Here is a 26,247-nt window from a genome sequence, read left to right as displayed (position 1 = left end):
TTTAAAATGTGTTAAAACTAAGGAATGCTTTTACAGGGTTTTATTTTTTATTCAGTTTGCGTAAGAAAAGGTAAAACCTTTTGTTTAAATATTAAAACTCTATATTAATAAATAAAGATATAAATGAAAATAAAAATATGATGCATTTCACATGTTTTTCATTTGCCCACACATGAGCTCATGGTAATACAGTTTTTAATCATAATCTTTTTTTTCATTCCTTTATTAAGTTCTTCGTCTTTTATATAAGCTCATGCGCGCACTCTTTTTTTAATTCCATTAGTAAACTCCGCATCTGTTACAAATTCGTAGATTCCACTTTTGGCATACTATAATAAATATTCTGCGATTTAACGAAGAATTGGATTAATTTAATTGTAATAAAATAATTGTTGAGCTAGGTGGAAGAGGTGGATCTTGTAGAGACCTCCCAAATGTTTTACTTTTTTATTGTGATTTATTCTAGATTTTAACTGATTCAATAAAAAATTAGAATTTGTTGGAGATAAACGAGGGACGTAATAAAATTTTAGAAGGATATGAAAAATGATTAAAATAAAGTAATTAAACACTGAAAATGAGGCAATTATATTCTTAGATACACATTCACATTGTTTATGTACACATATAATAGATAATCACGAATGTAAATGAAATCATTCTTTAACATTAATGGTTTAATAAAATTTATGCTATATTGTAAGTTGTTTTTGATAATAGATATATTTATAGGTTTACAAGCATAAAAAATTATTGAATCATGATACATAGAATGGGTGAATCAATTTTAATGATTGTAACTCACTATCCATCTATTACTAACAAATTTGTGTATATAATGTATATTCAAGTAAATTCTATTAAATTTAAATTACAATTTTCTATTACAGAAAGTACTTTTATATATTTAGCTAAATCAATCACTTACAACTGAAATATAATGAAATGAGCTCAGGGAAGAGGATATCAAAAATTTTACAGAATTTATTTATAAAATTTGATTTTATACTTGAAAGTATATATTATAATTCATTCAATTATCTTTATGTCAACCTTTTCCACCAAACTAGCCAATTATCAAATACGTGTAGCTACTCTCCTTAAATTTCGAGGCAATCAACATCAATTTATTTCAATATACCTTATAAAATTACTGATCTTTTTCTTGATGAAATTATACTTTAAATTTTAGGTTTTGAATTAACAGAATTAAAATTAACACGTAGTATTATATATATAATAATTATATTCAAAATAAAGAGATGATATCAAAATTTGTCAAAGCCTAAAACATAAAATATGAATTGATTTATGCGAATAATTATCATAACTTAATGGAATGTTGAATCAGTAATCTGTCCGAGTTGTATACGGTTGTGATGTGGAATGCCTCGTTCGTGATCATCTTAATTATGTTCGTATAAGAACACTAGAAATGATAATAATTTTGATGAACGAGTCAATGAAAAACTGATGATATAACGTACAAGTCGATAAAATATAATGAGACAATGAAAAAATATTTGAAATAGACATTATTATAGTTTACTTACATGTTTGTACAGATCCAACATTTAAATTCGAACATTAAGCAACGTATGTATACACCTTTCTGTAATTGAATTGATTAAAACAAATAATAGTAGTTATAATAGAGAATTAATAATAAAATATAAGATACTAGATAACTGTTACACAAACCTATCTTCTGGCGTGCGTGCCAAATATTCACGTTCGATTAAACCTTCAATACGTTTTTTAATTATTACAGGCGACGGCAAAAATCGACCTCTTAATTGTTCTGTTACTTCTGTTACAAGTATATTATGCTAAAAAAAAGAAGATAAAATATGGAATAAAAGAGCGTAAAATATTGGAGTAATTATAAATTACAATGTAATTAATAGTGATACTACATACAGGCATACGCTTCCTGTCTTTCATAATGCGAACGATAGCTGCTTCTATCTCGTGCTTTCTATCTTCATCTACTTTGTTACGAGTTTCTCTTCTTTCAGGTTCTGATTCGCCTTTGGCAGCTACTGTTTGAATCTTCACTCTGAAATATTATTAAATAAGTTAACAACTACCAATTATGATATATTTTAATGCAATTTTAATGTAAGGATACCTGTGTAATTTACTAGTAAAACTGTCATTGACACAAAAATAATGCGATGGTTCTATTTCCTTTGTACGAGGATGTTTTAATAACACTCTTTGTGTAGCTTTACCCATCGCGAGAGATTGTAATGCTCTAACCAAGTCTCTCTCTGGAATATCGGTTTCACCTTGAATTTCCTACGCAACGTTTTATGTATTGTATAGATAATTGTGAAACATTAAGAGTCCAATGTAGAAGAAATAAAAAATAAACGCTACTATTCACACTGACCTCATATGTCAATTTTTCTCTTTTGTTGAAGAGCATTAAGACACACATTTGATAAGTTGATACTTGGATTATGTGTTTCCTCGTGTTTCCACAACTGCTACTACGTTGGCTTAAAATACTACCATTAGTGGATATTCCACTACCATACAAGCTACCACTTCCATTACCAATAGAACTTGAAGACGATGGTGTATCTAAACCGCCGCAACTATTTTCTTCCCTTCGTGGTCCGTGAAATACAGCATTCAAATCCGCAGAACCTAAAGAGATTATATTAATCTACTTCAGTGGTTCAAATAAGAGGCACTAATAGAAAAGATAGAATGATGCTAGTTAACTGACCTAATTGTGGTTGTAATGTCAACTGTCGACCACTGTGTTTAGCAAGATAAAAACGTCGGAAAGCATCAAAAGCATCTCTTGGGGCAGCTGGCATGCTACACTTCGGAGTGGCGGATTGCGTCGGCCAAAAGCCTGTTGTTAAAACTCTTACACTTATATCCACTCCATGTAAATTTGTCTGTAATATGAAAATTGAAAAATTAATTATTTATAAAACTATTATAAGTAGTCTGTATGTAGCTTACATTAGATGTAAGGACGTGATCTTTAAATTCATCCATAATAGTGTTACTGACTGTTATATCTTTAAACATTCCTTCCAATTTTGACGTGAACTGACACCCACATTCAGTCTAAAATATTATTTATTAAAAACGTATTGATATTATATTGTGAATACCAGTAATAATAAATTGAACAGAAGTAGGAATGTTACCTTAAGTTTGGATATCATATTTTTTTCGCTGTCGTCGGAAACAGATTTATTTAAAAGAAGGCGTTTAGCTAAATGCTGTTTATAATATCGCTCAAATACGTCTTTTTCCTGAAGAAATCTAAATAAAACCATAGTTTTATCCAAGATACCTTCAATTTCCTGTTCTGTCATCTAAAATGTATTATAAGAAACATTAACGTTATTTACACTTACATTATTAATGATCAGAAGTTAAAGTACAAGATATAAAGCTTGTATCTCATTTGTACAAAACGATCCTTTGCAGAATGATAGAAAAATAATATTTATTAAAATTTCACGGTATTACCTACCATGAGTACCTATTTATAGAAATACAGTTAACATAACTAACCCCTTTAACACCTTTTTTCAGCTTGTCATCAATGAAAAGTGAAAGATATTCTGGACTCTTTGTATTTAAATTAAGAAAATATTCAAAGTCAGACGCTATCATTTGTTTATAGTTCTTATCATTGTTAAACGAATAATGAAGAAAATGATCAAAACGATCTTTTAAATCCAGCAAATTCTGAATGAAAAGAACGGCATTCGTTGTCGATTCATGTTCTTCCTGAACCATGGCACGCCCTTGTTCTTTAAGAAATTGAGAAACACAATCGCACACTGTACGCAAACCATCCGAAACTCTTGAAAATAATTTGTACATGCAACCGAGATCTTCGGTTTTCTGATTTTTGAGCATGTGTACTACACCACTATTTTCCATCTATAAATAAAAAAAGTAAATTGTTCCAATTTGTCACTTTATACGATAACACAATATATTGTATCAATAGAACGATATTTATACCTCAACAATAGTTTTCATATGAATTTTAATTAATTCTTCTTCTACAACTTCGACTATTCGCGGTTCAGTAGATTCATCTAAATAATGTTTTGCTCTTTCTGATTCTTCACAAATTCTAGCTTCAACCTTTTTTATATATACTGATGCGCTATTTTCTGCCAAAAATTTTTGAGATTCCATCTAAATAAAAAAAGGAAGAATGATGTTAAATAATATTAAATTAAATGATGTTAAAAAATATAAAGAAATTGTCGTACTCTATAAAATTCAGCACTTTGTTGTAAAAAAGGCCTTTCAAAATCTTCTTCATAAACTTGACGACTGTTAATGCCAAGTAACATTAACATTTGACAGGCATTTTTTATTGCAATACGATCTACAACTTCTCCCCTTCTTTCTCTTGCTACCATACCTAGTAAAGTTTCTCGTAAATGATCCCTAACACATCCATATCTGACCACCTAAAAATGATACAATTTGTTATCAATAAATCTCCAATTACTTCAAAAGCTGTTGAAAAGTAAGTAAGTAGCAAACAATTACCTGATCTCTAAATATGATAAGTCCCAAATTATACACATTGTCCACATCATGTTGTTGCACATATACTCTGTCCATATACATTAAAATATCTCTGATCATCACCATAGATGTCTGGTGATCGTTCCAAGCTTGATTTAATGTTTGAAGAAAATTATTGTGAAGAGATCTTAATACATCTTCTCTAACTTTATTTTCTAAATGATGTGTTACAACTTCCTTTAAACCGGTATACAAACGTTCCCCATATTTGTGAAGAACCATAGTATAAGCATTTCTATAAAGTTCTTCAAAACTAAGCCCTGAATTATTTTTCTTCTGAATTTCTTGAATAGCATTTTTCAGTAGAGCCCAAATACTTTCTACATACTTTTCATCCATAGTTGTCTAAAAACAAAGCGATAGATGCAATATTAATTTGCAAGTCAAGATAAATAATGTCTGATAATTAAAACTTAATGAAAAATTAAAAACTAGACAAATAGAACAGATATATTGGTTTTACTAAAAAAAAACTCAATAGGGTACATCAAATTATATAATATAATTTTTAACATTAATGATTACAACTAAAAATATATATATTATATATATTATTGAGATACTTTATGTTAATTGTTTGTATCTTTTCTTTAGTATTCTGTATATTTTAATATAAAGTCAGAATGATTCTTTCATGAATCATTTTTACAATACCTTTATCGTATAAAAAAATGTAATATTAAATAAATAACTATGTTTAAGTCATAAATATTGTATCATTGCTTATATAAATACAAGTTTTATGCTTTATTGTTTCATTAGATAGAAATGAAAAAGTGACAAACAAATAACATTTTCTAATCAAGTACATACAATATAAACTATAACCACAAAGGGACATATAAATATTTGACATGATAAAATAAGTATCAAAGTATTGTTTAAATAATTTTTAGTATCATATTGATTAACACAGAATTTAAGTGATATAACTTTACAATCACAAATTTAGTGGATAATAATCACAGTTCCAAACTTTAATGACAGATTAAACTGAAATTCATTAACAAACATGATAACATTGAAATATTTACATTTCATTGCTTTTTTCATTTGCCACTATAGCAACTGCCAATACATTCATCTCTATGATAAAATGTACAATATTACAATATTAAAATGCATAATTCTTAAGAGAAGAAATGTATTGTTACACATTGAAATACAAAATGATAATATTGCAAAGAGAATCAATTGATAAAAATGTAATGACATTTCTAAATATGAATTATTACAATTTTGTATAAGTTGACATGTAATTTAAAAGAACAGGTTACCAAAATATACATGTATATGCATAAACTAGAACAACGTGCGCTTATTAGTTTATATATAGAACTGAAAAATAAAAATATAAAGGGAAAGGAAAAGGAAAAAAAAAAACAAAACGCAAGAGCGAATAAATATTAAAGAAGGGAAAAAGAACGAAAACTAAAAAAATAAAAACAAACGAAGTTACCACTCACCGGGAAAGCACGTATGCGCATTTTGCTTTCTTTCTTAAGCATAGCACTGCTCTTCATCATGTCGAATTTCTAGCTGGACGAGGATTCTTTTTAGAAATGCTCTCTTCCCGATGCTACGATAACGTTACACCGTGTGTACATTGACACCAGTTAAACGTAGAGAGCATTCACTTCTTGTACAAGGTAGGAATAGCCGACAATCGGCTATCGTACGAAAATACGATCACTCATCCACGTTCACGTTGTGTAGGAGAGCCGAAAATTGTGTTGTTATCGTGGACATTTAAGTAAAAGAAAAGAAAAATATACGCGATGTGTCGTGGAAGAGGGGGTTGAGAAAAACGAGAGATTCAGAGAAAGACAGAAAAGAGAGAGGGGGATGGAGAAAAGTAAAGAATGCTCTCTTTTTTCACCCGGCAGGTGAAAATAGGGGATAAAATACTTAAGGGTTGAAGAGTAGAAAAAAGGAAAGAAGGCAAAGGCGAAAGAGAGGAAAATGTAGATAAGGAGGTTGAACAAAGGTGAAACGGAAGGAAAAGAAAGAAAAGGAAAAAGAATTCACGCACTCCTGTCACGAAGACGATGAATCTGTCAGATCTCGATAATACACACGAATTTTCGCTGGTTTTTTTTTACCACGTTAACGTGATTGTTGGTACGTTTTCAGCGTCTCTCGAGGCATAGTGAATTTAGATTGTGAAAACTTGAGTTTTCATCCTATGGTCTGATATAGGGTACACAATATATCAGTCACAACGATATGCTCCATGCACATGAATCACGAACACTGTTGTCACTATAGATTCGCCCATTACGAATTTCATTATTCTGCCAGCGCCGTAGAAAAAAGGCTATCGTGTTTTACCGTTTTATGTCATACGGTTATACGTGTCGTTTTATTTTCGAATTTCCCAAATTTATTAATTACATGTAGGACAAAGAATATTTACAATTTAATTTGTTTCATAAGTTTGGAAGCTACACACGCTTACAAGTGGCTCACTTCAGATTGATAATGTTATACTCTTGAATTTGTTTCTTGAGTAGAACCAATCGCGTTATTTTTAATACTTATATATTGAATTTATATGTTTATACAAATTTGGATTTAAATACAATTTTATTTGACAATTTTAAATTATTGGAATAATTCGACAAACCAATGACAATTCGATATTTTAAGACGCTTTACATGAACTATTTTATGCGAACGCCTGCTTCTCCACTTGTAGACCTAACTACTTGTTATCGTAGTTTAAGAATCTATGCTGATAACTTAAGAAGTTTTCTTAAAAAGAAAAGGAAAGAAAGAAAAAAAAAATAAAAATAAAAAATAAAAACTGTTGCAGAAAAAGTTAGTATACGGTATTTTTTAAAACACGATAATCATTTATAATTTCTCATTATTTTATCGAAGATAGACTGTTTAATTTATTGTTCAAAAATAATTTCAGTCAGCACAGAACATAATAGTAAATGCTTTTATACCAACACGTACTTAATATGATGTATTTGCGAATATTATTTGCATTGACCTTGTATCAATCGTTGTATATACTTACAAAATGCAAATCTGAAAGACAGTAAAAATTGCTAATCATTGATGTTTAATGGATTTTTTTGTCTTAGATTTATTTAAAAATAGTCACAGAATAATTTATGTACATTCATACAATAGAAATCATATTAATTCTAAAAATATTTATTTTGATTGTTAATGAACCTTAAACGTTTAACAAAACAAAATTTCTTCTAAGATGATTGCTTATTTTAAGCTTTAAATATTAATAATATTTTCTTTCGAAAATATATGATTTATGTATGAACATACTTGAAAAAGGAGCATAATTGTTGCATTTAAATTTTCGAACGTAAACATTATTTACCTACTATGGTACAAACTCCAAAGATAATAAAGAAACATAGATAAGGACTATCATTAATGTGATAAGAAATCATATGCTATTAATGTAAAATTTCATTAGTACTGATTCAATCAATCTTAAATTCATTACATTTATTCAGTTATTTGACATTTTAATATCTAACAAATAGAAATTGTCACGTTTAAATATTGTGACAGTTCAACATACAGCATAACCTACACAAATACAAGAGATCTAAGGAATACATTTGGAACAAATAAAAAATATGGATACGTTTTGATTTTCATTGTTATCGGAATCTATCAGGAAGATTTGTTGTAAGTTGTATAAAGTTCATGCGAATAGTAAAAATACGAAAGTGATTAAGATTATTTGGATAAGGCTGCCATGTTTTTGCCCCACCGTTTTATTAGAGCGAACGTGCAATTTATAAGAAGCGTAGCATATATCGGATCGGGTAGTAACTTCACTGCTTTCTCACGAATATTATCGCCAAAAATTTCTCAGCCGTTTGATAATCCAGCATTTCTGTTTGTTAAGACATTCAGCGTTTCCTCTGGAATAATGACGAAAATAAAGGTAAGCAATCAGTAAAGCTATGTAACTGACATCTGTTAACGTTTATATATACCTATATATAAATATTTTTTTTCGTATAATACCTACTTTTCCTATATGAATTTTAATTAATTCTGATAATATTTTCGGCATTCCAATAGTTATTTTACTCTATTTTATTTATTCCAAGAAAGAAATCTTTTCTATGCAATAAATAAATACATATAATAATTTTTTTGCATAATTAATTTTGCATTATCACAAGTTTTTGTGCATATAATGCATCCTGTCTTTTTTAGGCTGGACCTGTTGTTGATATCTTGGGTGATGAAATGACAAGAATCATTTGGGATTCTATTAAAGAAAAACTCATTTTACCATTCTTAGATATTGAACTACATACCTATGACTTAGGTATTGAAAATCGGGATGCTACTAATGATAGGGTGACTGTAGAATGCGCAGAAGCTATTAAGAAGTATAATGTAGGAATCAAATGTGCTACTATTACTCCAGATGAAAACAGAGTAAAAGAATTTAACCTGAAAGAGATGTGGAAAAGCCCAAATGGTACTATCAGAAATATCTTAGGTGGCACAGTCTTCCGCGAACCCATTTTGTGTAAAAACATACCAAAACTAGTACAAGGTTGGACTCAACCAATTATCATTGGTAGACATGCTCATGGAGATCAGTATAAAGCTGTTGATTTTGTGGTACCTGGCCCAGGTAAACTTGAAATCACATGGACTGGAGATAATGGGGAAAAAATTTCACATACAGTTCATAGCTTTAAGGGATCTGGAATTGCACAAGCTCAATATAATACAGATGAAAGTATTTTAGCTTTTGCTCACAGTTCTTTCCAATATGCTCTGTCAAGAAGCTATCCCTTGTATCTTTCCACAAAGAATACTATTCTTAAACAATACGATGGCAGATTTAAAAATATTTTTCAAGAAACATATAATAAAGAATACAAAGATAAATTTGAAGCCAAGAAAATTTGGTATGAACATCGCTTGATAGATGATATGGTAGCATATACAATGAAGAGTGAAGGTGGTTTTATATGGGCTTGTAAAAATTATGATGGAGATGTTCAATCTGATTCTGTAGCACAAGGTTATGGATCTCTGGGTCTGATGACTTCAGTTTTAATTTGTCCAGATGGACGCACAGTAGAAGCAGAAGCTGCTCATGGTACAGTTACAAGACACTATCGTCAGTATCAACAGGGAAAGGAAACTTCAACAAATCCTATTGCTTCCATATTTGCATGGACAAAAGGTTTACTCCAACGTGCAAAGCTGGATAATAATCAAGATCTTAAAAAATTTGCAGAAACATTAGAATCTGTCTGTATTAATACCATTGAATCAGGTTTTATGACAAAGGACCTTGCAATTTGCATTAAAGGCATGAGTAACGTTACTAGATCTGATTATTTAGAAACATTTGAATTTATGAATAAGTTAGCAGAGAATTTGCAGAAGCAATTAAAATGACTGCAATATCCAAATCAAATATCAAAGTATTGATTTTACATGGGAAAAATATTATTACTGGTTATGGCGAAAAAAGTTGCATCTATTTATATATTAGATTACAAAGATGGAACATAATGATATGAATAAAAGTAAGATTAATATATTGTAATTGTGATTTTTTATAGAAATATATTCATCAATTTTAGTTTTTCTATTATATATGTATATTTAAATCTACATTTAAATATTTTTAAACAAATTTTAATTTTAAGCGAAATCAAATCGTTTTTCTTCACACTCTCTCTTATAATAAACCTTTTATCAAAATACCTAAATCATTGTTACTTGAATACGTACTTCACGTCATAGTTAGTTAATATCACATAAGCATTTTTAATTATATAATTTTTATTCAAATATATCGTCGTTCGTAAATAAGACAACATTAAACTATTAGACATAAATAACAAAGGCAATAACGTTTTATAGCAAAATATCAATTAAATAATGCAAAAAATTTAGTGCACTCTTCTTTTAACCTCCAAGATGAGATGTATATATTCTTCTCTCTTCCACCCTCTCACTCTACATGCGCGTATGTATATAGTGTTATTAAGGTATTATCATTATTATTTTTAATTTTACTAATTATCAGCTGATTATATCGAAACGACTTACCTTATGCAACAGAGATCTTAATAAATTTATATCCTTTACAGATATAAATAATGAAATTAACTATATTTAATAAATGAAAAACAAATAACTTAATGATATAAATATATATATATATATATATATATATGCTACATATATAAATGATCAAAGCAATCTTACTGATTTTTATGCATTAAGAATAGTTACAATGAATAATTTCAATATTATATACTTATTAAATACAATTTTTTAATATTGTATAATTGATAAAAGGAAAGATAACAAATCGTTTAAATTTTGCAAATTATGTAACTTTTGGTAATATAATTTTTGTAATACTTTTGTATCTTCATTTACAAATTACTATACAATAGAACAGTATAAAAAGTACAAAGTCAATATAATTTCAACCTTCACATATGTACTTACACGACAAAGAAATAATTAAAAAAAAGAAATCTAAAATGGCGCTATCTATAATTATTATGTTAATTTTCTTTTATATTAAATGATGATAACATTTTTGTTATTTTGTTTTATTATAATTATGCTATTTTATAAAAACTTTTTCATACAAAATTTGATGAACATTAATTTTTTCTATCTCATAAAAAAAGGAAAGGTACTTAAAGAAACAAAAAAGAAGGGGTTATACAGTTTTCGTTTAAAAGGTATAAGTCTACAATGAGTATAATGCATAACAGTACATAACACATTTTTTATCGAAAAGTAGATACATATATACTCTTTTTTAACCTTAGAAAGAGAAAGAAGCGATTTAGAAGTTCTTTTTCTGGAAACTCAATATATATCTGAATAAGAAAAAATGTTGAATATTGTGTGAATAAAATAAAATATCGAAAATTGTGTTTTATAATAAAATAAAGATACTAAATAAATTATTAGAACTGCATAAAAATTATTGAAACTCTTAGATAATTTTCCAACGATGTGGTTTTCTATTTATCGGCTAATATTACAAGCTGTTAATGATATAACGGAATTTGTAAAACAATACAAGCAGAGATAACAATGCGACATCGACAAAGTTAAGTAATTGCTATCCTACATCAAGTGTTAGAAAAATAAATTATAATAATTAAATAAATTATAATGCTTTGATTATCACTCCAATAAGAAACATCTTCAAGAAAATGACGGTACTTAAAAGAATTCGTATCTTAATCTCTTATTCATTATATGTACTTCTATACTTTCATTACTATGGTATTCATTTTTTACCTATAAACAAAAAAGTTAAAGATAAAAAACTTAAGAATGATGACTATACAATCATCTCACATAAGATAAGTACATATCATGAATACAATTTTCCTACAAAGGAATTTATGGAAATTCATATATTTATGAACACGACTAAAAAAGCGAGATATAGACAAAAATTCATTTCACCTACTAAATAATATAACGAGTACATAATATTTTTTGAATATTTCATATATATTTTCTAATTATCTGCATTTTTAAATGTCTTAAAAATGCATAAAACTCCGCAGTTTAATTATAGTACGAAGTAGCGGAGGTAATATTGTATTTCAAAGTAAAGTCCAATGAATTCGCATTATTCTCAATACGGAGGCATTTTTAAGTGATGAGATAACTTGCTTCCACTACTTAACGAGTTAAACCACCGTCATCATCGGCTCCATTCTCTTCTCCTGCAGTTGTATCGAGGGCTGCAGGAGAAACCAGCCGGAGGAAGTGGGAGGAGTGTGTGGATACCAGAATCAGAATCGGAATTGCAGATGGCGCCTGACCTGCGCCACTTCGCCTCGCCATCGTTCTGTCCGAGTTGGTGAAAGAGGAGGGAGGGGCTGGTTTTCTCTCGTAGTCTTTCTACGATTCATCCTCTGTTCCGTCGGCTACTGGTTAGCGCCGATGACGAGGTATTCGAAGATAAATCGCGGTACCCGAGATAAATCGAGCTAACCGTGTCGAGAGGAGAAAGGAAGGAAAAGGAGGGAGGAAACAAAGGTTCCAACGAGCGTATCCGATTTTTTTTTCAAGCATCAAATTAAATCGTAAAAACAATCGTGATGTTAAAACCCGGTGCTCGTGGTTGGCTGCGTATATCGATTGATACGTGATCGTGGATTTATTGGCATATCTATTTACAACCGTCGCTCAATCAGAAGATAACCTGCTTCAAGCGAATTAACTGCTCGAGGTTTGTTTTTCAGTCAACAAGATCGAGTATTTAATTTCCTTCTTGTTTTCTTTGGTTTTCTTTCGTTTACGATATGCACACGCTCCAAACGGTACCTACTGAAATCGTCGTTCGTCTGTAAACCGGAAATTGCTTGGAGAAACGGAAATCGGACACGCGTTTCGGAAAACTGATCTCCTTTCTCTTATATTCGCGTATTATTGCATTGACGATACTTTTTTTTATCGTTTATTGCTTATATACTTTATTATGAGGAAAACATTATAAAAAGGATCTTCATATAAATTATGATTAAAGGAAGAAACTGTACGCATAAAAATATGTTACGTTCTAGCTGTACGTTGACTCGTTGCGCGATTGACCATTGTATCACATAAACCGGATGTCAAAAGTAGGAAAAACGAGTTATTGGAAATAATTATACCCAAGATTCTGAAATGAATAGTAATTGTTGTAAATGAAAAAAGGAATCAATTTACTTTTATTGTAATATATATTTAAGATATATTCGTAACAATCGTAATGTAAAGACTTTATAATTTGTAAGTATACTATTAATTCCAAACAACTGTGTTAAAGAAAAATCTATATAATATAGTAATATATATATCGAATCTGATAATCGGTAAACATTTTGCCTTTTAAAAAAACTTAATTTTTCGTTTGAATTGAATGTTAACGATCTTAAAAAATATATAAACTGGAATACAATAAAATATAACCGCGATGTTGTTATATGAACTATTAATGAGGTTACAAGATTCTATTGTTATTTCGATAATTCTGTAGAAACTGACGTATAAAAAATCGGGTAAAGTTCGATCGAATTGTATCGTTTTATCCTTGGAATTTAGTACGGAAGTGATCTCAAAGAGGTAGGATTTCTTCGTGGGAATGTTTGAACGCGCTCCTCGTCAGCAGTTTTACTAGGAAAGAAAAAATGGCGCCCATAGCCTCTAGATCGCGCGACCACCGAGTAATGCTGTACTCGTACTTCCGTAACGTGTACCAGCGCACAGTTCCCTATTAGAATTCCATAAATTGTTCATCGAGATTTCGAGTTTTTTTTTATTCGACGAAAATTATGCCCGAGATGAGGGCCGTATACTGAATCCGTAATTTATAATTGTGAGCAAAGCCATTTTTAAAAAATCACTCGTGAGAGATGTACACGCGATATAAAGTGGCTTGTCATTGATGTCATCGGTAAGAAGACAGGCGTGTAGAACGATGGAAAAGTGAATGTTGTATTCCTTTTATCCTGATACTGTGATTCAGAAAATCGTATAGAAATAAAAGTGTATCTCGATGCGCGATAGGGAGACTATAGAACAGACGTGGGACAGAATAAATCTTGTCCAAGATGTCAGGAAGGCTACCCCGTCTGCGTGCACTTCGTCCACGACCCCAGCAATTTAAAACAGAGTCACATAAGGAAGGTAACCTTAAAGAGAATCGTCAGGAAGTCGTGATGAGGGAACACGAGTTGCAAAGTGACACCGAAGACATTTCGTACAGTGTCAAAGACGATGCTCCAATAAAAAACAATTCAAAGCACGAACACGAGGAGCTCGATTGTTCGGGGTCTTCACAAAATTACGAATGTAAAACATGCAAACCACCAAAACCTCTATCAAGTCTTAAGGCATACATTGATCATCTGAAAAAGGAGCACAAACAAAAGGTATATTATTTTTAATTAAATTACATCAATTACTTATGTTGTAAGAAGTGTTTAAGTATTAGTTCATTGAATAAAAATTTAATTAGTGACTTTTTATATATTTTTTAACTAAAAAGTGGAATTAATATTGTTTTAAAGGAGCAATAAATTATTTAGTTCTAAAAGTAAAATATATCTATGTAGTGTATTATTAATAAAATACTATTAATTGGAGTATCAAATACGATTTTTCTTATATTTCAAAAAATAATATTTATATATTTAGGATACTTTTAATGAAATGATAACTTCTAGGGAAAATTCATACGTGACAATGGAAATCGATGTTCTATGTGTCCATATTTTGCATTAAATTCAAGAGATCTTGAAAATCATCAGAGAGTACATCATTTAAAGAGAAGGTTTTTCCGATGTGCTAAGTGCTCTTATGTAACACACGTACGTGCTCGTTATACAAAGCATGTGAGATATCATTCCATGCCAATGATCAAATGTGAAGTTTGTGATTTTCGTACACCATATAAGGTTAATAGAAGCTTTACTAAATTTATCAAATTAGAATTTTTTTGTTAGATGAAGTATCAACAGATAATGTTTTCTTGTAGTGGAATTTGGATAGACACACTAGAAATCATGGAGGAAGAGGGGCTTTTCAATGTCGTGCTTGTAATTTTACAGCTGATATTAGACAAAGTTTAACAGTACATGAAACTAATCATCATGAACCTCCTGTGGGTAAATCTATCACACCTTTTGAACGAAGACTAAGAAATATTCCTAAACGTTTCCATCTGGTAATATAATAACTTATTTCTTAAGTAATAATTAATATAAATAATAGATAACTGAAAATATATTAAAAATAAATCAATTTCAGGTGGGTGCAAGTGATTTTCGGGACTCACTACATATGTTATCTACAGATACAACAGTCTCAATCAGTGCTGGAGATTCATACATTTCTGATCAATCTATGGAAGATAAGAGAAGTGAAATAGCTAATGCAGAATGTATAGCATTGAAGTGTGAAGAAAAAGGTTGCCAATTCATTACTGCATGGGATTCTGAGATGCAACGACACCTGGCAGAATGTCATGCTCCAATTACACCAAATAAATCCAAAAAACCACTGCCAATGTTAATTCCTCTAAGTCCTACTAAGCTAAATACTATTATCTCCAGTGGTCCTTCAACGACGTTGTTAAAAGTTCCACGTGTTAGAGTAAGACCAGAACTCGCGCAAATTGCAAGAGACACAGAACTGGCAAAATTATATGGAAATAAAGAAGTTAGTTATTTTTCCTTTCTTTTTATTAAATGTTGTCTATATCTAATTGATTATTTTTATGATGTTTTAATAATTCAATTAAATTTTTCACAGGTCAGCAACTTAAAGAAGGATGCGAATAACGCGGCCGATTTATTTGAAAAAAAAAATGCGTCGTTCTTTGATAAGCTTAAGGAAAAGCTTACAACGACAGCGTCAAATAATAATGGAGTACCGGAGGTAGCTGTAAGTACTACGAACGATTTGAAATGCTGGTGTACTTTTAAAGCTAGTAGCATGGAAGAGCTGGCTTGTCACAAACAAATACACCACACTGCTCTAAGTGTATCCGTGGGCACAACGCGTTGCCCGAAGTGCAGGAGACGTTGCAAAAGTTCGACTGATCTACAAGTGCATATGCAGTGTTGTCACTCGACAAGCAACGATACGTCAATACACAATAGCTTAGAAAAATTATCAAATTGTTCAGAACTCCGTGTGACCTCGTATCGCGGTGAATATGCATTCCCAGCGCAAACGGATTGGGACGTTAATCTCAGCGGACAGAATTCCTCTGGATCATCGGTATGGTGTTTTATAGAAATAATAATATTTACTTAATGCGTGCACATGAACAATATGGACATAGGCACACAAACAAACAAATAATAATGATAATAATAATAGTAATGATAATAATAATAATCGTGAAAAAATTGCAATACGAGAGTCAACAGATCTGACTATTGTTTTCTTTAATTTGTGTAAATTATGTTTTAAACTATGTTGATTGCAAGCATCCCGTACGGCCATTAGAATAATATATTTAAAGTTAGCTTAAAAACTATCAATTTTTGTTTTTCGAAGTATGCAATGCTATTATAAGTATTTTTGTAATTACGTTAATGACAATGTTTTTCTTTTTTTATTTATATTTTATATATTTTTTTGTTATTAAGAATGTGCTTTAAATGTTACTTACGGCAGTCGAGACCATAGATAGTTGTGTTCCTGAATGTGTTAACACTTAATTTTGATAAAGGTAGTCAAATCTTTTGTCAGGTTGAAGGTCCTTCGATGCATCCACGTGGCCGATGGGTATACCAATGCCCGGATTGTCCATTTTGGGCATCCACCGCAAGTCGTTTTCATGTTCATATTGTCGGTCATTTAAATCGGAAGCCATTCGAGTGTTCCCTATGCGCGTATCGCTCTAACTGGCGGTGGGACATCACAAAACATATTAAACTTAAAGCAGCTAAAGATCCAGTTCATATGGCTGCCAGGGTACTTATGAGGGATGAAACAGGTCGACGGAATTATTCCAAATATAACAAATATCTTGCACAGGTGAAAGCATAAATTTCACTTACATTTAAACAATTCTTTTATTAGTAAAGAAAAAGGTGCTTATCGATTTTCATAGGCGCACTGATTTTTTTGTGGTTTCTCTCAATATCACTCTATGGTAAATTCGTTTATCCATGACAAGCATGTGTGATGATCCTTATGAATAATGAGAAAAGCTGAATTACATATTTTTTTAAAGAACCGAAGAAGATAATGAAACACTCAAAATATATTAGCTGTATCGAAGCGCTTGGACACTTGATTGGTGTTATGATGTTAATTTAATTGCAATTACAAGCATATTCTTAGTAATCAAAACCGACATGATAACATTGAAAATGTTCCATACCTCTAAAAGTGACTTTTCATTTTATATGGAACTTCATTTTTTAATAATATAAAAGAAATTTTCAGTGTGCCGAATAGTTGTTTTTCTGCTGAATAATAAGTTGTTTTTCGTCGTGCAGCAGTGTATTGCTTATGATAAACAATTCTATATTGTACGTAAACTTCTCATCTCTTTCTTAGGTTGAGCAACACTCGTGCGATGATCAAAACATGGAGGAACGTAGCGTGGAAGATACAAATCCTGACGATCCGCCAACTAAGTTATTCATAACGAATAGCAACGAATATCGGAAAACATCGGATCCCTCGTCTTCTCCTATTTCGGTCGTGTCTCCGAATGAAGGAAACCATAATCTTAACACCATTAACATCGGATTGAAACCACCACCGCTTCTTAAAGCTGCTGCGAGGAATCGGGGACAGTCTTTACTTAAAAGCAATTTGATTTCCTCTCATTCACTATCAAGTGGATCATCGTCAGCAACGATCGCAGAGGAAAATAAACGCACAATGTGGAAATGCAAACGTTGCAATTTTCGACATTGTAGTAGAGAAATTGTTTCTATGCACGTTAAATCTCACAGTGAGCCAACTGACCATCGCCATGGAGAAGAAAAGGTATGAATATTTGTAGTTGTTTTGTTCATTTAGTTCTTTTGTTATTAGACACATAATATATTCATAATATATATTTGTTTGCAGAATGTATTTGGTTGTGGAGATTGTCCATTTTCCGCATCTGATGCAGCAACGTTATCGATGCATAGAGTTCACCATCGTCCGAATTTGGATGCTATTTTTAAATGTTATTTATGTCCATATTATGTCAGCACAAAAGTGTATGTATTTATATAATGCTACTATTATTAAATTTATAGTATTCATGGAAGATATTTATTTGTTTTATCTTTACAGAGAGCTTTTAGATCATGTCAGACTTCATGGAGAGGAGCTCGCCGCTGTGCACCAACAGAATATGGAGTACGATTTCCCTACCAAGTCTAAAGCACATCGAACTTCAAACACTGATAATAGTAAGTTAAACAAATTCTTTTTAGCATTAATATGATTAAAGATAGTTTAATACTAAGATTTTTATTCAAGCATTAATTGGATTCTTAAACATCATCATTTCAGGTATTAATCGCACGAAACAAGAGAAGTCTGTAGAGCAAGTGATTCATATCACAACGCAGAGCAACGGGACTTGTTTCACTAATGTTTCGAAGAACTCCGAAGCGCCACCGCCATTGCTTCTTGATACACGAGCACTGCCTGAAGCTCCATTAGTATGGGTGTCTCGACCAGATGGTACACTAGCGAAAATGTTAAAATGTCGTCACTGCCCTTTTGTATCTTCGCGACGAGCAGAAGTCCGAGATCATGAAACCATGCACCTCGATACTCCTAGTAATGGTCCTGTGGTCGCTTGTACAGATTGTAGTTTCACTTGCACACGGCGAGAAGTCATGGTTGCACACACAGATATGCATTCCGGATCTTTAGGCACTGTTCACTGTTTGGTAGATGATTCAAGGCCAGATTCGCAGCAATTAAGCGATTTGGGTGCGCTTCTTGGCCTTACTGATTCTCTGGTATTAGGTTCGGAACCTGATTTACGAGACTTAAGACTTGTGCATTGTTGTAGCAAATGTCCAGCGCGATTCCTTTGCGAAAAGGAATTAAGAATACATTTAAGATATCATTCTACAGAACTAGCTTATTCTTGCCAATGGTGTTCTTATGCTGCTCGACAACCGGCTCATCTTTTAGCCCATCAGAAGGCACATTCTACGGAGTATCAAGAGCGCACCAAATATTTGTTATCTTTGTACGGCCAGTCACAGCGATATCCACCTCCTACCACAGCTTGTGTCGAAGCAAATAATCAAGATTCAAATAATTCTACACCTACTGTTGCATGGATTGTAGTCGAAGTTACAGAAAGTTCCAACAACGGGTTTAATAGTAGTATAAACAACACAAATCAACGAACTGGGAATCAAGTATTCACTTGTGCAAAATGTCCGGCTCGTTATTTCAAATTGGATGCTCTAGAATATCATATGACCTTGCATGGATCAAACAATAGATTTAAATGCACTGAGTGTGACTATTCATCGAAGACGGCTCAGAATTTAGTGAAACATCAGGTAGTTCATAGACGTCAAAACGAAGGGAGCGATGTAACTTCAAATCTGTGGCCTCCTCCGGATCCACAGTTTGGACTTTTTATGCGTGGAAATCCTAACTTTGTATATCCTGGTTATTTAAAAAACGGCCGATTAAAAGAAAAACGATATAAATGCCATAAATGTCCTTCTGCCTTTGAGAAACGAGAACAATACAGAGTTCATCTAACTCTGCACGGTGCGAAACAAAGATATCGCTGCGATACGTGCGACTATTCCGTAAAATATTACGCTAATTATATTCAACATCTAAAAAAACATCAGGCAAATGCAGAGGCGCAAGCTTCACGTAGACAATTTGAGGACGATACAATTACCATTGATAGTGATAATATTTCCGATAATACAGGCTCCATTTCACGTTCAGGAAAGACGCTTAAATCATCCAATAATTCAGCTTCAATCATGACTACAAATGGTACATCAGTGTTAAATTTTGGTGGAGCACAGGCCTCAAATCAAGATAAGCAGTCCTTAATGTTGCTACAAAAGAAAGGGATACTTCTATCTTCTAACGACGAAATGGAGACGTTACGTTGTCAAAGCTGTCCGTTTTCTACGTGTGACAAAGATATGATGGATGCTCATAAGCGTCGACATGGCATTGAAAGAATGACACCGTCTTGTCCTCATTGCGATTATATACCGCGAAAAGATGAGAATGTCGGCGAACATATTAGATTGCATTTTACAAGACTTTATAAACCAGAGTCTTATCTTATTATAGAATTATTAACATTGACAATGAAAAAGATATCTTCTAACGGAAAGGAAGAGAAACAAAAGGCTGCCGAATTACTTTTTAAAGAATACGCGGATGGAAGATTTTTTCCTTTTACCGATACCAATTCCTTTGGGAGTCCTTCTACTGTGAGCAATTACAAAGAAAAAGTCATAGTCGATCCAAATACAGGAGAAACGAAACATTTAACTGTTTAAAAAAAATTAAAGTTAACAAAATAATTGCATATTGTATATTTTTCTGTATATAACAAATATGGTGCATTTTAAATGTTTATGAATATTTTCTAGATTCATTGATTCAACAAACTATAAAGGAATAATGGAGAAAAAACTGTTACGTTCCAAATAGTAGGTTATAGAAATCTGCATGAAAAAATGAACATAGTTAGGTTTGTAGTATTGCTACATGTACAGAAAATTTCGATCAATAATAATATCTGTAATTGCTACTGTATTTCTTATAAATGAACGCAATCATGATTATAATCATTGAAATGAGTATTTTTCAGCGTCATGCTTAACAAATAGGAAACAATGCCATACTTTGTTCATATATTAAACATTTTCTCACATGCATATAGTTTAATTTTATTGTATATAATATCCAAATCCATGAATCTTGTACAATACAACAATAAACGAATGCTATATACATGTATAGATTTACGTTCACGTGCTTTGTAATACCTCCTAAGTTTTGGTAGGGTTTCTCTTGTTAATTTTTTTTCCAATTATAGTCTCGATAATGTTCGAATACATAGGAATTGTTTCATGGAATATACAGCAACATGATTTTTAAAAAACTTTGTGCTTTTAATCATTGCATTTACTAAAACATTTTTTTCAATTATTTTTTTCTGTTCTTTTTAAGATTTTTACTAGAAAGAAAGAATATTTTCGAAAAGGTATTACAAAATTTGATAAAGGATAGATTCTCGATTTGTGCATGTAAATCTTCCGAGTAGGTGGAGCTGCGCATGAAGGTTCATCCGGTGCTAGCCTTGGATCCCGAGTTGTAAGGAAACGGGATCAATAAAATCCTCAAGTTTCGCGCATGACGGAATTTATTTTGCGAATTTCTTAAGGTTATGAGATGAATCCATGATATAAAACCGTGTAGCACCAAATGCAAATAAGTAAACAATATAATAGACTTAGTTAAATGCGGAACAATGTTCGAAGGTGCCATAGCGGCGTTCTTGAATCGGCTTTTGGGGAAGTATATCGAGGATTTAGATACCGAACAGTTCAACGTTGGTATCTTTTCTGGCGATACTTGCCTTACCGATCTTAAATTAAAACCTGAAGCTCTGGTAAGCAAATTTTTCTCTTATAAAATAATAAAATATATGAAGGTAATTAATATCTTTTGGTTTATAGTATCAATTTGGTCTGCCTATTAAAGTAGAAATTGGTCTAATTGGAAGGATTGTTTTAAAGATACCATGGTCTGGATTATTTTCTCAGCCAATTATTCTTTGTGTCGAGGTAAACAAATTAGTAACAAATTCTTCTTTATTTGTAGTATTTTTTAGTTAATATGAAAAAACATTCAAATACAATATATTAACTCTGCTTAAAGGATATTTATATAGTGGCTGTGCCTGCTGCTTATGGTCCATATGATGCAGAAGTACAAAAGAAGTTGATAAGGGCAGAAAAAAAGAAAATATTAGAAGATTTAAAGGAAGATGAAGCATTCAAAACAGGTAATTCATATATGTGTGATAAAGTGTGTAGCATTAATTTCTTTTACAATTAATTTTAGAATTATTTGATAATTTGCTGGCATCTGTGACAAAAAATTTTCAAATTAGTATAAATAATGTACATATTAGATATGAAGAAAAGCTAAATGGATCTCTATGTGCTTGTGGTGTCTGTATTCAAAGTATATCAGTTATGACTACAAATAGGTAAATATTTAATTTCTTGTTATTATTTCATCAGTATCTATATGCATTCATGTCAAATTGTAGTAAGTGGAAACCTGGTGTTTGTGCTAGTAATTTGAGTACAATTTACCAATTAATAAGGGCAGAATCCTTAAGCGTATATATGGATCATGACACAGAATCTGCTCTTACAAGCACACAATGCGATTGGAATATGTTCAGTCTTTTAGCATGGAAAAGTACAATGCACAGAGCTTTACAAACCTTTGGCATGAAGAACAAAGAGTTCCAATTTTGTAAGTTTACAGTTTTATTTGCAAACGTAACTTTGTGTTTAAATATAAGTAAGGAAACTAACAATGTTATGTTGTAGTACTAAAACCATTCACTGCAAAGATAAAAGTAATTATACACAAAGGTAATGAGACACAAACATCTCGCATGTTGGTTGATATTGTCCTTCATGATGTGGCAATGCAAGTTTCCAAAGTACAATATATTACTTTTTGTCATCTTTATAATTCGTTGTCACGTGCGATAATCAATAAGTACGTATATTGATTGTCATTTTTTTGTTGACTTTATTCATCGTTATGTTATTTCAGACCATATATAAAATATCGTCCAAACGATAATGTAAAGGAAAATCCAACAGCTTGGTGGAAGTATGCTTACAATTCCATTTTAGATTACAATATAAGACCCTATACATGGTCAAGGATCAGTGAGCACAGGAAAAACTACAGAAAGTATAAAGAAGCATGCTTGCAGAACTTGTTGCGACCAAATGATACAGAACTAAAACTAGATTTACAAAAATATGAAGATTGTCTGACTATTTTAAATATGGTAATAGCTAAAGAGCATGCTAAGCAGGAATTGAAAAATAAAACGATTGAAGAGAAACATCAAAGTATGAATACCAGTATTTCATTACAAAATGTAGTAGAAAACACAACATTGATTAAAGAAATACAAAATAATGATACACAAGAACAACAAATTAAAGCATCATTGCATCATATTACTAATGATTCAGGAAGGAAGATAAAACTGGAAAAACTACCCCAACCAATAGGTACAACAGAATTTGTCTCAAATTCACATAAATAAATTCGAAATAAATACATATATGATAAAGACAACTTTTTATATTCTGTTTCAGATTATAAATTCAATTTTACTTTAGCAAACTGCTGTTTGACTCTTTTAAACTATAATAGAGAAATTCTTGTTTTAACTGTAACTCAGCTCTTAACGAGCGTTGAAATACGTCCTCTGATGTCTGCTTTCAAAGTGTCTGCACGAGCTGAGAGTTTTGTAATCGAAGGCGTTTCTGTAGAAGGTGACCTAGTGCCATTAATCACAGTCGACAATATTTTGACAGGTATCAGATTTACTTTATTAGGAATTAGTATTTACTACTAATTTTATCATTACTCATTTTTACAGGGAATGTATCAACTAACTTCTTGGCAGTAGATTTTGAAAAGAACAGGGAAAACGTGGATCCAACTTTTGACGTTTCTATAAAGCTGGAAGCTATAGAAGTGACTTATTATCATGTAATAATATTTTTATAAGATAAATGTATTTAGGAATGTTAATTCATCCATCCAATATTAATTCATCAGCTTCATAAAAGTGATACCTTATTAAATTTTAGCATGCCATGATAGAAATTATTCAATTTTTCAAACTTAATAATTCGGATATGCAAACGACAATTTTGTGGGCGTATAAATTGTACGAATATATAAAAAGAAATTATCTGGTTTTGGTAGATAATATTGTTTCTCAAACGCTTCGGATTAGTTTCAAAGTAGACATTAAAGGACCATACATCATATTCCCTGAACAAGGATCGATACAAAAGTGCGTACAATGCGAAACATTAGTAAATTCTTAACCGTTTGAGTCCCAGTGGTTATTGAAAAAACAGGGACGAAAAATTCTGAACAGCGTGATAGCGTTTGTCTTAATCGATTGCGAAGAGAACCAAGCGGTGCAATAGTGCTCGTCATATTTGTTATTTTATGAAATACATCTATATCATTATATATGCGTACTATTAATTTACAAGTTTTGTTCAATAAAAATTATTGAGAGGATAACAATAAAATACAAAATACCGTCAGTCGTCCATAGCATTCAAATGTACTGGCACTTTTCGACACAAAATCTAAACAGCATGATCGCGCTGCTTGGGACTCAAACGGTTAAACTTGTTTGGGTCTGGAAGTAACACGAAGGAATTTTAGAGGCGGACATATTCTTGTCATGGATTTTGGTAATATGAGTTTGTCTAACGAACTACAGTCTACAAACTTGCAACTTGAAGATGCGACACTCATGGAATTGGAAGAATTACTTTACGACAGAATACATATTGAATTTTCTGGAGCACAAATATTATTTTGTCATTCAGGTACTAGTTTTTTTTAAAATTCATTTTTTCAAATCTTAATACATTTATCTCAAATATTCTTTATTTTATTATAGGAGATGATTGGAGGTCAGCTAGAAAAAAGAAGGATTCTGAGTATCATTTTTTACCAAAGATACAAGCAACTACGACTATTTCATGTAGTATAAAACCAGAATACCATCAATTACCAAGGTACCTCTTAATCTTTTGGGCGTATTAGATCAGATTTATTGTAATTATAACTTATTATTTTTTAGAATTAAAATCAATGTGTCCATTTCGAGTATAAAATTTAATTTGTCAGAAAATAAAATACGATTGATTGTTCATTTCTTGAACTTATTACTATTGGCGTATCAACAGAATGTAGAGAAGTACAGGGGCAATATGGAACAATATGCTTGTAAAGAAAACTTGAACAAAATTTTCATATCGATGAAAGACCTTAAAAATGTGCAACGTAGCGTATGTCTATCATCGATTGAAATGATACAAAATAAAATCACGCATATGTCTAAGGAACTTTTGACGAATCATGTTCAAAAACTCGATAGGTAACGAAGTAAGATTAAATACTAATGTACAAAATGTATTCTTCAATATTTTGATAAAATGCAATTATTTTATTACAAACAAACTATATATAAAATTTCTTTTTTTCATCACAGAAGTGTTGTATCTTCTGAGGTCAGTGAGGAAGACTTGGAATTACTATCAAAGACGATAAGTCTGTCTGGATTTGATGACAACGTATCTCCATATAATCACATTAATTTCTTGTTGAGATTTGCTATTGGAGAGGTTTTATATATATTGATCTTTCTCATCAGACTTTATTTATCTTTTAAAATATCAATTTTGTAATATGTTCAATGATATTTTCAAATGTTTAGCTGTCAGTTCATTTGGCAATTATTCATTATGGAAGAGAAGAACCTTACTTGAATTTAAGATTGCATGGGTTGTATTGCGAAACCGCGATAATGGAGTATGGACCTGCTGTGCAATTTGGTGTAGGATCTATTCTTTTAGTAGACAAAACAAATGCTGGAGTAACTGGATCATACTTAGAATTAATATCTACTGAAGAGCCGCACGAAGTTTTTATTATATCGTATCGTAAGGTATTGTAATTTGTGCGATAAAATCAAGTCCTTTTTGTTTACTTTATATTTTTCTACTAATATATTTTGTAGGTCAAATCGAACTGTCCTGATTTCAAATCCCACTTTAAAAGTATTGAACGATCTCTTGTCGTAAATATATTGAACATCAATATAAATCTCCACAGACCTGCAGTATTGAAAATACGAGAATACTGGTATAATTTGTCTAAGTATGTATTAATATCTTTATTATTAAATATTTAATAGAAAAAATCTGAATAATAGATATTTTTTTAGCATTTTTGAAAACAATAATCTTCTCGACTTCGCGGAAAACATATGCCACAAAATTGCACATTGGAAAACAAAAGAAGACGATCCACCTATCCCACCTGGTAAAG

The 26,247-nt window shown here is 31.2% G+C and overlaps 4 protein-coding genes across 12 annotated transcripts in view; 3 read left to right on the top strand and 1 right to left on the bottom strand.

Annotated features, from left to right (window-relative positions):
• Positions 1-25: 25 nt before the first annotated feature.
• LOC132907185 (cullin-3) lies at positions 26-7,249 on the bottom strand. Of its 3 annotated transcripts, none has more exons than XM_060960029.1 (14): positions 6,054-7,249; positions 4,549-4,932; positions 4,263-4,466; positions 4,006-4,185; positions 3,547-3,921; positions 3,174-3,344; positions 2,983-3,090; positions 2,738-2,915; positions 2,396-2,655; positions 2,132-2,301; positions 1,921-2,059; positions 1,702-1,829; positions 1,554-1,612; positions 26-343 (listed from the first exon to the last, which is right to left on the bottom strand). In XM_060960029.1, exons 1-13 carry the CDS (start codon positions 6,111-6,113, stop codon positions 1,588-1,590), a joined length of 2,382 nt encoding a protein of 793 aa, XP_060816012.1. In that variant the 5' UTR covers positions 6,114-7,249; the 3' UTR covers positions 26-343; positions 1,554-1,587. The 3 variants fall into 3 exon arrangements, with proteins under 3 accessions (XP_060816012.1, XP_060816011.1, XP_060816013.1); XM_060960028.1 differs by having other exon boundaries at positions 26-329; positions 6,054-7,248; XM_060960030.1 differs by lacking the exon at positions 26-343 and adding an exon at positions 565-1,429.
• Positions 7,250-7,855: 606 nt separating this feature from the next.
• LOC132907198 (isocitrate dehydrogenase [NADP] cytoplasmic) lies at positions 7,856-10,156 on the top strand. 2 transcript variants are annotated; one of them, XM_060960053.1, is made up of 3 exons: positions 8,102-8,256; positions 8,353-8,518; positions 8,797-10,156. In XM_060960053.1, exons 2-3 carry the CDS (start codon positions 8,504-8,506, stop codon positions 10,003-10,005), a joined length of 1,224 nt encoding a protein of 407 aa, XP_060816036.1. In that variant the 5' UTR covers positions 8,102-8,256; positions 8,353-8,503; the 3' UTR covers positions 10,006-10,156. The 2 variants fall into 2 exon arrangements, with proteins under 2 accessions (XP_060816035.1, XP_060816036.1); XM_060960052.1 differs by having other exon boundaries at positions 7,856-8,518.
• Positions 10,157-12,340: 2,184 nt separating this feature from the next.
• Positions 12,341-21,083, top strand: LOC132907178 (zinc finger protein 91-like). Of its 6 annotated transcripts, none has more exons than XM_060960011.1 (11): positions 12,341-12,551; positions 13,167-14,516; positions 14,811-15,041; positions 15,122-15,310; positions 15,394-15,804; positions 15,898-16,368; positions 16,846-17,133; positions 17,662-18,099; positions 18,184-18,320; positions 18,397-18,515; positions 18,619-21,083. In XM_060960011.1, the coding sequence occupies exons 2-11, from the start codon at positions 14,196-14,198 to the stop codon at positions 20,610-20,612; spliced, it is 4,599 nt and encodes a 1,532-aa protein (XP_060815994.1). In that variant the 5' UTR covers positions 12,341-12,551; positions 13,167-14,195; the 3' UTR covers positions 20,613-21,083. The 6 variants fall into 6 exon arrangements, with proteins under 6 accessions (XP_060815994.1, XP_060815992.1, XP_060815995.1 ...); XM_060960009.1 differs by having other exon boundaries at positions 12,341-12,832; XM_060960013.1 differs by having other exon boundaries at positions 12,342-12,832; positions 15,898-16,029.
• Positions 21,084-21,461: 378 nt separating this feature from the next.
• Positions 21,462-26,247, top strand: part of LOC132907225 (intermembrane lipid transfer protein VPS13A-like) — a 14,562-nt gene continuing 9,776 nt past the window's right edge. The window contains exons 1-17 of the mRNA XM_060960105.1: positions 21,462-21,730; positions 21,798-21,905; positions 22,000-22,126; positions 22,186-22,333; positions 22,397-22,608; positions 22,686-22,860; positions 22,918-23,390; positions 23,478-23,699; positions 23,765-23,877; positions 23,979-24,187; positions 24,574-24,740; positions 24,815-24,932; positions 24,998-25,294; positions 25,409-25,541; positions 25,634-25,864; positions 25,937-26,076; positions 26,144-26,241. Coding sequence (XP_060816088.1) covers positions 21,590-21,730; positions 21,798-21,905; positions 22,000-22,126; positions 22,186-22,333; positions 22,397-22,608; positions 22,686-22,860; positions 22,918-23,390; positions 23,478-23,699; positions 23,765-23,877; positions 23,979-24,187; positions 24,574-24,740; positions 24,815-24,932; positions 24,998-25,294; positions 25,409-25,541; positions 25,634-25,864; positions 25,937-26,076; positions 26,144-26,241 — 3,112 coding nt within the window. The 5' untranslated portion in view covers positions 21,462-21,589. The remainder of the gene's footprint in view (positions 21,731-21,797; positions 21,906-21,999; positions 22,127-22,185; positions 22,334-22,396; positions 22,609-22,685; positions 22,861-22,917; positions 23,391-23,477; positions 23,700-23,764; positions 23,878-23,978; positions 24,188-24,573; positions 24,741-24,814; positions 24,933-24,997; positions 25,295-25,408; positions 25,542-25,633; positions 25,865-25,936; positions 26,077-26,143; positions 26,242-26,247) is intronic.

Source organism: Bombus pascuorum, chromosome 5 (genome assembly GCF_905332965.1).
Source record: "Bombus pascuorum chromosome 5, iyBomPasc1.1, whole genome shotgun sequence".
Classification (NCBI taxonomy): Eukaryota; Metazoa; Arthropoda; class Insecta; order Hymenoptera; family Apidae; genus Bombus; species Bombus pascuorum.
Note: the sequence above shows the minus strand (reverse complement) of the source record. Positions and strands in the feature narration are given on the sequence as shown.

Coding starts and splice junctions, on each gene's coding strand:
- LOC132907178 (XM_060960011.1), top strand. CDS start 14,196: ATGTCAGGAAGGCTACCCCGTCTGCGTGCACTTCGTCCACGACCCCAG. Junction 14,517..14,810: donor AAAAGGAGCACAAACAAAAG/GTATATTATTTT, acceptor GATAACTTCTAG/GGAAAATTCATACGTGACAA. Junction 17,134..17,661: donor ATAACAAATATCTTGCACAG/GTGAAAGCATAA, acceptor TCTCTTTCTTAG/GTTGAGCAACACTCGTGCGA.
- LOC132907198 (XM_060960052.1), top strand. CDS start 8,327: ATGTTTTTGCCCCACCGTTTTATTAGAGCGAACGTGCAATTTATAAGA. Junction 8,519..8,796: donor GAATAATGACGAAAATAAAG/GTAAGCAATCAG, acceptor TGTCTTTTTTAG/GCTGGACCTGTTGTTGATAT.
- LOC132907185 (XM_060960029.1), bottom strand. CDS start 6,113: ATGATGAAGAGCAGTGCTATGCTTAAGAAAGAAAGCAAAATGCGCATA. Junction 3,922..4,005: donor ATATGAAAACTATTGTTGAG/GTATAAATATCG, acceptor TTTTATTTATAG/ATGGAAAATAGTGGTGTAGT. Junction 2,656..2,737: donor GACATTACAACCACAATTAG/GTCAGTTAACTA, acceptor TAATCTCTTTAG/GTTCTGCGGATTTGAATGCT.